The sequence below is a fragment of the Echeneis naucrates genome, chromosome 24, assembly GCF_900963305.1.
Source record: "Echeneis naucrates chromosome 24, fEcheNa1.1, whole genome shotgun sequence".
Classification (NCBI taxonomy): domain Eukaryota; kingdom Metazoa; phylum Chordata; class Actinopteri; order Carangiformes; family Echeneidae; genus Echeneis; species Echeneis naucrates.
The window spans coordinates 13,063,899-13,074,883 of NC_042534.1; the positions used below are offsets into that span (position 1 = coordinate 13,063,899).

A 10,985-nucleotide genomic window follows, 5' to 3' on the forward strand; every position below is an offset into this window, starting at 1 on the left:
AGTCAGAGTTCGCAGGCACCTGTGCTTGCTAAAAAGGAAAATAAACAGAGAAGAAGAAAGGAGGCGTTATCTGTCAAACAACCCCAAAGGAACTACTTACCTGCAAGGATAATAGAGATCTGTTGGCGAGGACACGCACTTGCTCCTCAAGGAGGATTTGGATCCTGTCTCTGTTTTTATACCGCCTAGTCAACCAAACCTTTTTGTCTGTGTTCATGTCATTAGTCCTGTTTGTGGATTTGATTGTGAGTGTAAGAAGCAGCCACATGGGGCCCACGCCCGTTCCAGGATGCCAGTTGCTACAGTGAAATCCAGTCCAGAGGACATGGTGGCGGAGGAAGGGGTGTCCCAGTGGGAAGCCGCGACATTGGACAGAGAGAGGCTTTCCTTCCCCTCACTAAAGGTCTCGAGGGAGCTGCTGCGGAGTTTCCCACACTCCAAACGGGTGGGGTCCTACCTGGTGGGGAAAATGATCAATAAGGGCTCATTTGCCAAAGTGATGGAGGGGCTGCACATCGGCACAGGGGAAAAGGTCAGTGCTCTCTCCCTGAGGTTAGAACTAGAGAAGAGGAACCATGACGTGGCATGTCTCAGTCTAGGGAGGTGGCATGCTGGCAAAGGAAAAGATCACACACCAGATTATGATTACGTGGTTACAACTGTGTCCTGTACACTGATAATTATACTCACTTGTATTTGAGAAAGGCAGCAGTCTGTTATTATCCTTGTTATGTGTACAACATAATTTAATGGATACTTCTTTACAACATGACTCTTTAAGAGTTGTTTTATAAAACAAAAAAGAAGCGGCAAGAGTTTAATTTATGATTTATATAAATTATGCAAATAAAACTTGTGTGTGATCACAGGAAGTATAAACAGTGCTGCTTTGAATGTGTCATTTATTTCTAATGCAATATTCTTTCAAATTGTTCTATCAAACCCAGTGGGAATATATGAAAGTGTGTCATTCCTGGTACTGTTTCTCTAAGCTAGGGTCAATACATATGCATTATTGTGCAGTGGAGGCTGTGCGTGTGTGTATATGTATAGATCTATGTGTTACTTTCTCTCAACACTCTGGCTTATATGTACCTGAGCTGGTTGCCATAGCAGTGATCAAACTCATCTCCAAGGGTGTTTGCACCTCTTTACCCCTATTATCCTCTGCAGGTAGGAGACTTGTAGAGGTGCACACACACACACACACACACACACACACACACACACACACACACACACACACACACACACACACCACAGCACATTTTTATTTTTTTCAATTTGGATTAAATGACACCACATATTACTATCAAGTTTTTATAGAACATTTTAATGAAAATAACGAAAATAAATGCAGCCCACTAGATTCAGTTACGTCCACTCATAACCAAATATTTACTGGATATGTAAACTGTCATCTGTTAAAAGCTGATTTCCTTTCAATAAATGTTCCTTGCAGGAATTTAATTTCCTGTGCAGGTCAAGTAAATTTTTTCCTCATCACCATTCATTTTAAGGGAGCTTGGCTTTTAAGATTTAGCAAACATAAATAGTTACTTACCCACTAAAGATTTTGTGCTTCAAGCTCTTAGAATGTAAATATTGATTTAAGAAAGACTTAGTTTTGTTTTTTTCCCCTCTTTTCCACCACAAATCATGAGTAATATGAGATAAACGTCTAAATGTGGCGGTCATGAGCAATCAAAACTGAGGGCCACTGGCTACATCACTGAATAAGGGGAAACAAGACCAAAGTCAAGACCAAGTGTGTGGCTGGTCCATGTCTAGGTTTTGATTCAGCAGGTTTCAACCCTTTAGGTGGCCATTAAGGTGATTGACAAGAAAAAAGCACGGCAGGATTCATATGTGCTGAAGAACATGAAGAGAGAACCTCGAATTCATCAGTCGGTCCGACATCCTCACATTGTAGTCCTGCTGGAGGTAAAAAAGGCAAATAGTCTATGTTAATTGCAGATTAACATAGGAATTATGGGGTTATCATATACCTGATGTTGCTGAATAAGCTTTATTCCATTCATGTGCATGTTTGTGTCAGACTCTGGAGACGGAGAACAGCTACTACATGGCCATGGAGCTCTGTGCTGGAGGAGACTTGATGGACAGGATCTGTGAGAGGAAGAGGCTGGAGGAGAGGGAGGTGCGGCGCTACACCCGACAAATCCTTTCTGCAGTGGAGCACCTGCACAAACACGGGATCGTACACAGGTGAGACTGCACACACCATTTTAAAATGAAAAAAAACAAAACAAAACAATATAATTGTATCGTAACCATGGTTAACATTTAGCATAGTGTTGACATCTGGATATAGTGTGCATATATATATATATATATATATTATAAAACCAAGCTGAGTCTACCACCCAATAGAGGTGATGTACCAATCAGGAGCATGTGATGGAGAACTAGTCTAGCTTTTAAACGTTTGGACCAGTAAAAGATTTGTAAAAACCGCTGAGGCCTTTAAATACCAACAAACAGCAGCTATTTGTTACATGGTGGGTATTATGGTCTGACACTGTAGATTGAAATAGATATACACACGCTTGCTAGCACAGTAGTTTGCAGGGCATTAACAGTTTTCAGAAGAAGAAAGGTACAGTGCAGTGTGGAAGTCAAGAGTATTGCTCTAGTGGCAATTTAGTATGTGCAGGCGTGAGAGACTCAATACTCACACACACACAATCTTAATCTGCAACCACACACGATATGCACAGCTCTGGGCTTTGGTTTAAGACCTTGGCTCCTCTGAAGGTGGGAATGTGATTACCAGGCAATGACCTCATCATCCTGCGCCGGCGCCATGATTCACACATCATCACAACATCATGGACTTCCTCTCTAATGAAGTCCCTCAACGATCTATCGCTCAACCCTTCAATAGCACCTCTTAGTGTCTCCTGCACACACACACACACCCACATCCTCACACACATATATACGTTCACTGGTGTTCAAACACACGCTCTCTACCACAATCCCACACAGAGATGATTAAATTGGAAATAAATGGAAAATTTGCACTTAAACGCACCTCCTGCCACCCACATTCAGTAGGTTTACCACATACATTTTCTCCTTTATTACATTGTCTGCTTTCGCTCCGTCTCGCTCTGTCTGTCTTTGAACTTTCCTTGGGTCGGTGTTCTTGGATGTTTGGGACCTGGGGTGTCTGTTGGTTAGATGAAGACAGATTAAAGGAACATGGCTGATTCCCAGGCTGAAGTTTATAGGGGATCTTTCTCTCCTGACCACAGATTTTCATTTAGCTTGGTAGTTTCAGAGAAGGCAGTATGGCTGGTGGTGTGGCAGCAGTACTTTCATGGGAGTGAAGCAACTTTTCCAGGTGAATGCAGGGATATTATTCTGCTAGAGGATACTATGTATGTCAAGGAAGCAGTTTGAATTGACTTGAAAATCATAATGGTGGTTTTAGGAGTCCAAAGCAAACTAATTCCCATATTGCTTCGAAAGGTTCTTCCAAATATTTTTCAACAGTGTATTTAATGCTTGAGCTTGAGCTTAACCCAAACCCAAATTTAGGTTTGGTTTTCCTTTGTTTTTGTGGGTCTAGTCTGGTCCCATCTCATCTGGTTGTCCATAAATACACAGAAAAGTCTAGCAATGCCAAACGCGCACTGCAAGAGTTTCTGTGAAGTAAATTATCCAATGGAAAAAATAATTGAAGAAATTCTCGTAGGATTAGGGACAAAACTCATGAAAATGCTATGGTGAACCGCACTTTTTGCCCTTTAACCTACCAGCTGTTTCTCTTATTTTCCTTTGAAGAGATTTGAAGATTGAAAATTTCCTGCTGGACGAACATAACAACATAAAGATTGTAGGTATGTTGATGGATGTTGCCGAACCGTTGGTATCCTGTGCATCTGTACATGTGCAGCAACAAGAACACTGAAAAATGATGATGTTTCACACAGATTTTGGCCTCAGTAACACTCTGAAGGTCGAATCGCTGTCTTTGGAGCTCCTGAACACCCAGTGTGGAAGTCCTGCCTATGCGGCACCCGAACTGCTTGCACACAGAAAGTATGGGCCCAAAGTGGACGTCTGGTCCGTGTAAGTGAAAACGTTTCTTTTTGTCTATTGAGGCTGGCTTTTCATTTGTGGTTTAGTGTGGATATTAATAGTGTTTGAATAATCTCTATTTTTATTTTATTTTCTTTACACATTTTCCTCGTATGTTTGTGTGCAGCGGTGTGAGTATGTTTGCCATGCTGACAGGGACTTTGCCCTTCACCGTTGAACCTTTCAACATTAAGCAGCTACACCAAAAGATGGTCAATGGAGACATCAGCAGCATCCCAAGCGACATCAGCAAAGGTAACTCCACCTTTCTCCTCCATCACTGAAACGATTGCACCACTATTAAATGCTTTAAAATACCCAGTGGGTGAAGTACCTATAGCTGGAGTTGAGAGTATTTGCGCTGTTTTGAGTTGTTTTCAAGTATACTTTCTAATAAAGGCTGCTCAATGTGTAGTTCAACTTATATATATCTTTTTCATACAAAGAGGTGTGTCAAATGGAAATCACTGGAGCACTGGAGAGATCACACAGTCCCTATTTATAAATCCAATGATTAATTATAAGCTTGGTTATCAACTTATAAAGTTCCAGATTGGATCCTTTCCCCCCTGATAATGACTGAATGTCCAGGTCAGCACATGGCTACTGAGCTATGCACAGGAAATGTCTAATTTGGATGTTATCTCAACTTTCGAAATAACTCATTGTGGACATAACATAACCGTGGATTCACACTTGACACTAGGCAGAGAACTAGTTTCCACTTATATCCTGCCAGTTGTCCACTTTGGCTTTCGTGTCTCTGTTTTGCTCTGCTTTAGTTTGGTGTCTCTCTCACACATAGTCAGTCCATTACAGTGTCTTGACTCCATGTCAGTGCAAACAAACATAGCTCCTATTACTTTTGGCTCTGCTGGCTTGAAACTGTGACAAGATCCAGTTAGTGGCTGCATCACTGCCACCAATCCATTAACTTTTCCACTTTATCCTGTCACTTTCACTGTAATTTCCAATTTATTTCAATTGTCTATTTATTTGCACCACTTCCTGAACAATCATCACTGTGCAAAGAAATAAATAGTTGATGAGAATATATTATTCCCAGTTAAAATCCTCAAACAGAGTTTTGATTTTATCTGTCAGAAACAAATTGAGTTGACCCTGCTGAGACAGGCTGCTGATGCAAACTGATAGCAGCAAATTGAACACTGCAGACTTGACTGGCATGTCTGCAAATGTGACAGGCATCCTTTTAGATCCCTCTGTTCCTGAAGACTGTGGAGATTATCAGGGATCCCCATCTGGAGTCAAACTATCAACCCTGCTTGTGTGTCGTACACTGACAGGCTCAATTGCTTCTCCTGAAGGGAGATCCCGCCTCTCTCCTTGCTGTTGTCTCTGATACAATTTCATTAATATCACAATGAGTGGCAGCACTCTGACAGAATGGAGTAGTTGTGTAACGTTAGCTTGGTCCAAATGGCAAAGCAGGAGTAGTACAAACCTTGGTGTACATTAATTAAACCTTATATACATTGAGGGGGCAGTAGGCCCTGGTGGGAGAGCTGTCGGTCATGAATGTCTTGGTCGGTGGTCTGAACCCTAACCTACACAAGACTCTGACCCAAAACAGCTCCCATGAGCAGGCCTAAATTCTTTTACCACAACTTCTTCAAAGCAAATTTCAGTGACCAACAAGAGAGTTGTTGACCAGCATTTGCTTGCCTTTTGAATACCAACAGTTACTGCGCGGTTTTGACTAATGTTCATGTAGGCAAACAAAGCTGAATGCTAGCATTGCAGTTGTGGGTGGTGGTGGTGGTGGTGGTGGTGGTGAGGGTGGAGTGCTGTCTCCCTCAAGCTTCTAAGAAAAATATCTGGCCCTTTAGCTGCCAAATGCTCCACTACGTTCACCAGCTAATCACTAACTTTGCTCTACCTACTGATCTGACTGCTGCTAAGCATGTTAGCTTACACTGTTGTTATAGAGCTTTTCTTCCTCAAAACGAGTGATGGTAGTGAGGGGAACCGCAGGGTCAGCTGAATCAAACCGACCCGGCTCAGTGGTGGAATTGTCCCTATGAGCATCACCTTTCACATAATTGTCCATTGATCATATGTTTCTGTCAACGTTTTGTTATAGCCACTTAATTTATTTATTGTTCAGCTTTAAGTGATCTACATCGGTCAAATGATGCTTAAGTCACAGTGTTTTAGCAGAATGTTATTAATTATTTATAATGTTATTTATTTATACATATATTTTTTATATCCAGAGCTTACTTAGACACACTTATGCATCCTAATAATATATATTTTCAGTCGTATAAAAATACAATTGTTGTGGACTTTATCACCGAATCTGTGGGCAATAAGAATTTACAGAATTCCTTTGTCCTTTAAATATACACACTTCATTAAATATTTCTATATTCTATCATGTACATGACGCAAACTTCCCAGCAACCTTTGTAAACCATTTTAAAGGGGGAAAAAAATCACAATAATAATTTCCTATTTTGTTTGCATTCCAATAATAAGGTAAACAAATGTCACATTAATTCCACCCTGCGCTGTTTTGTAAGTTTCTACTCTGTCTGTCTGTAATCCTGTTGCAGGTGCGGTGTCCTTTGTGTTGTCTCTCCTGGAACCAGACCCTGCTAAGAGACCCAGTGTCCGAGTGGCAATGGAAGAAAGATGGATCAACGAGGGCTATGCCAAGAAACCACTACACACACTCTCTCATAAGAACAGGTCGGCAGCTACTGTGAGACTGCACTTCAATATAATGTGTCAGCTAAAACTCAATGATAGATTCTGCATATATAGCTTAAATATGAAAAATAAGTAAAGGGCTATTGCATTCGTGGTACTTGTGTGTGTGTGTGTGTGTGTGTGTGTGTGTGTGTGTGTGTGTGTGTGTGTGTGTGTGTCACTTAATATTAACACTTAATAAATATATATATACACATGTTCACTTTTGTTATTTAATAACTGATACAACAGTTTAAATGTAAGTGTATGCTAAATCAGACCACGAGACTCATGTCTCGTGGACTCCTCAGGGAAATTTCTGCAGCAAACATTACAATGTGGGCAACAAAACTCAGAGAGAAATCACAGGCAGTTTTCTAACAAAATGAAAATTTTTGTGGTCAGTAGAGTAACAGCTTTGTATATTATAGCACAACTAAAAGCCTTTTATCACTTTACGCTGTTTGGAAATGCAATCATGTACGGCTCCTCCTGGCAATAATGGGTTTTCTGAAATCCACATGATTGAAGCTAGAACGGTTCCAGGTCTGGACGGCTCACAACCAAAACCCTTCAGTTTCTAATCATTCCTCACCAAAAGAACCTGAATGACCCTTTTTAGATTTCTACCCACTTCTTCTCACACTATATGTGTTATAGTTTTTCCTTCCCTCTCTTGTGACTTCCCAGACTGTGTCCAGAAGATCTCAACTCGTCTGTGTTGGCATACATGACAGAAACAATGGGCTACGCCCTCTCTGAACTCATTCACACACTCACCACCAACAGGCCCTGTGCCATCATGGCCTCCTATCACCTACTGCTCAACAAGCTCAGCAGGAACCAGAAAGGATTCAAGGCCAGCAAGGTTTACGACTCACTTTCTCACACACACACACAGGCCTGCAAATACACCTAAAACATTTTGTAAAAATGTAAGATTTTCATGGAGGTTTGACTGATTGATTTGGCAGAAGCTGGAAACCAATGACTGGAGTCTTCCCAGTAAAAATACATGGAGAGAGAGGAACAACACTGAAGCCCAGACTCAGCAACAGGTAAAGCTTTGGTATGGTCAATAACATTATAAACCTAATGCACAGTGCACAGTGCATCACTGAGTGACTGTAAAGCTTTACAATATTCCTAGTAGTTTATAACTAGCATCAAATTACATGATGAGCTGTGGCGTTTTCTGTCATGTTGGTGTTGGATCACTTTGTATCACAGTGTTGGTCTGTAGCTCAATCCATCATTTCCACACTGATGTATCTCAGCACCTATAAAATGGATTAGTGTGACATTCCCTTGACTTTTAAATATACATGCGTCATTCAATATTTTTCCTTTAAAAAATGGGACAGTAACGTCAAGAAAGTGTTTTATGATTGAAGAGGAGAAATAGTCATGGTCTATAGTCTTTACTAACAAGGTCCTGAAGCTTATGTGGAAATATTCCAGTCATGGCACAAATGGAGAAAATATTGTAGTTGAATTAAAAATAAATCTCAAGTTGTAGAAGATGGTAAAACACTATCAGATTTGCATCATTGAAAAACAATCTAATCGTTGCATGCTTTTAGAATGAAACAACCAATGAAAAGAGCTCTAAGCAGACCAGCAGGCCTCTGAGAATCCAGCAGACGACTGAGTGTCAGAGCAACAGGAGGAGGACTGACAACCTTCACATAAAGGACAACAGAGGGGACGATGAGAACCGGCCGCCTTCTCCCTCCCTTCCCCAACTCCCCCACTCTGTCTCCCCCTCAATACCTCCTCGCCTTCCCTCCCCCTCCCCTGCACCTCTGTCTGCAGCGGATGGAGCTACTGATGAGGAGATCGCTATCACTTTGGACACCAGAGAGACACTGTTACCCGAAGGTAAGGGTTTACTGACATACAGTAAACAAATCTGCACACATCCATATTATAGTGTGGATATATACTATATCTGTGTACTTTTGTGCCCTAGTGTCTGTGTTTAAAGACAGAGAACGCGTCCATCTTTCTCCTCCAAAAAGCTCTGCTTCTCAACTCTGTGACTCCGCCCCTTGCCAAGTCCCCCTACCTGCTGAACCCATCAGAGACAGTAGCACAGTGAGAACAATCCGACACGCACACCTGCTCAGGACAACCCAGTCAGACGGGGCTGCAGATCCTGGGTCAGATTGTTTCCATGACAGCCGCCAACAGGATGACCACTCTCATCATCTGAGCATCAATGAGCGACTAGAGAAGCTGAAGACGTTTTACTCCTCTGAGAAGAATGGCACCTCTCCCAGGATACTTCTGGAGGCAGACACACACACCACACACTCTTCAGACAGAGTTCACCTGGGCTCCATGGAAACAACGCAAGCATCGCCCTCTGCCCCCCTGCCACGCTTGCGCAACGTGGGTCTAAAAGATGGACGAGGCAGGAAGATGACGTGGGTGGGGTTGGCCCGACCTGGGCCCCCAGGACTTCTGGTCAATGGGTCTAAACCCCCTGCCTTCCCTTCACAGAGACAACATGCTTTGGTCATCAAAAGCCTCAGGCAGGAGAGAGGGAAGAGGAGAGATCTGACAGGAGCAGGAGGAGGAGAGAGGGGGATGGCAGCAGGAGGGATGAGCGGAGCAAAGAGGAACTCAGTTCAGTTACGATCATCTCTCCAGCGTCGGGTGGCAGGCCTGAATCTGCCGCTGTTACCTGCAGCCCTTCAGGGGAAAACTGACAAGAAGAGTCAGCTGCACAACATCGACTACTGATGCTGAGATAGGAGCAGGTGAAAGAGCAGCAAAGATACGGCAAGGGGAGGTGTTAGGAATACAGTTAGTGAAGCAGGCGACAACAAACCCAGAAATGCAGATTTAAAAAAAAAAAAAAGAGCCTACTAATAAATGCTCAGGCACTGTTACACCAGTTGTAGCTACACTAGATGGAGGACTCAGATATGGGGACTGTGCATGGACATTTTAAGAAATGTACAAAACGCTGCTACAAAACACACCAAAGTTAAAGGTAAGTAGTGCTTTTACAAGCACTACTTACCTGCAGGACACCAACAAAAACACCATTCACTGTGTATCATTTATGTGCTGCAGTGCCAAAACTTAATCTGGGAATTTAGATTTGGAGTCAAGATTTCTACTGTTGACCATTTCCCTTATTTTCAACATTTGTTTCCACCCATCACAATGTGAAGTGCAAGGTGCACGCAGACCTGTGGTTGTGTTTATGTCCACTGGTCCTAAATATGTTTTTGTATTAACATTGAAAGTCAAAGTAAAACCAAGTTTTAGTTCTAATGTAACCTCTTGTTATCTGTGGCAATTAGTTTACAAAATAGACCACTAAGAATATGTTAATATACCATATTTTGCGGACCATAAGGTGCACGGTATTATAAAACGCAATGTCAATGAACGGGTCTCATACATAAGGCGCGTGTTAAAACATGTAAAGCGAAGCACAGTACGTACCAGTGTTACAAAAAGTGGGCGGAGGTAAGAGTACCGGTTTTGTTCTCTGATTGGTTTATCGTTGTCAGCGATAAGTTAGTGTGAGGTTAGAACAACATTTGATTATAATTGGATTATGATATGGATTTGAAAATTGGGTTTATGTTAAAAACCTAACGTTGGCTTGACGTCTAATTATAGTAAGGTAACATTGACTAAATGTTGGATGGCGGTTGGTTCCCAGCACTACACAATTAGTTATCTAGCGTTGTCTGATGTTGCAGCCCATATCCAACCAAGAACCAACATTAACACAACGTCCCTGTGTCAGCTGGGAATGCTCCGACAATCCATCAAGTCCAAACTTACCAAAGTCGCACTAAAACATTTTGACAGATTTTTGGGCGCAGTGTACCACATAAAAACTGGTTCAATGTCAGTAAGTACAACAAGAATTCATACATAAGGCGCACTGCCAATTTTTGAGAAAATTGAAGGATTTTAAGTGCGCCTTATTGTGCGAAAATACGGTATATTGAAATTTTTTGATATGTGTTTACTTCAATTAGCTCCCCTTCAGTGAGTATTATTCAGTATTTATCACCACATAGAGATATTCCAGCCTTTCAGCGTGACCTTGGCTTGCTAGTTGTAAAGGCTCTTGGCTCTCCTACAAGGTATATATGGTTTGCTTCCAAACCTGAGTCCATAGCTGAATC

General features: G+C 41.9%; 1 protein-coding gene across 1 annotated transcript; it reads left to right on the plus strand.

The window, feature by feature from the left end:
- Nucleotides 1-289: 289 nt before the first annotated feature.
- On the plus strand, nucleotides 290-9,573 carry LOC115038246 (hormonally up-regulated neu tumor-associated kinase homolog). The gene is made up of 12 exons (XM_029497114.1): nucleotides 290-532; nucleotides 1,822-1,944; nucleotides 2,060-2,229; nucleotides 3,814-3,869; nucleotides 3,963-4,101; nucleotides 4,238-4,365; nucleotides 6,690-6,825; nucleotides 7,516-7,693; nucleotides 7,800-7,883; nucleotides 8,409-8,706; nucleotides 8,798-9,345; nucleotides 9,481-9,573. Exons 1-12 carry the CDS (start codon nucleotides 290-292, stop codon nucleotides 9,571-9,573), a joined length of 2,196 nt encoding a protein of 731 aa, XP_029352974.1.
- Nucleotides 9,574-10,985: the final 1,412 nt, after the last annotated feature.

Excerpts from the sequence above, each read along its gene's own strand:
- LOC115038246 (XM_029497114.1), top strand. The coding sequence starts at position 290 with ATGCCAGTTGCTACAGTGAAATCCAGTCCAGAGGACATGGTGGCGGAG. Across the intron at positions 1,945-2,059 it reads ACATTGTAGTCCTGCTGGAG|ACTCTGGAGACGGAGAACAG; the intron begins GTAAAAAAGGCA and ends TGTTTGTGTCAG. Across the intron at positions 3,870-3,962 it reads TAACAACATAAAGATTGTAG|ATTTTGGCCTCAGTAACACT; the intron begins GTATGTTGATGG and ends TGTTTCACACAG.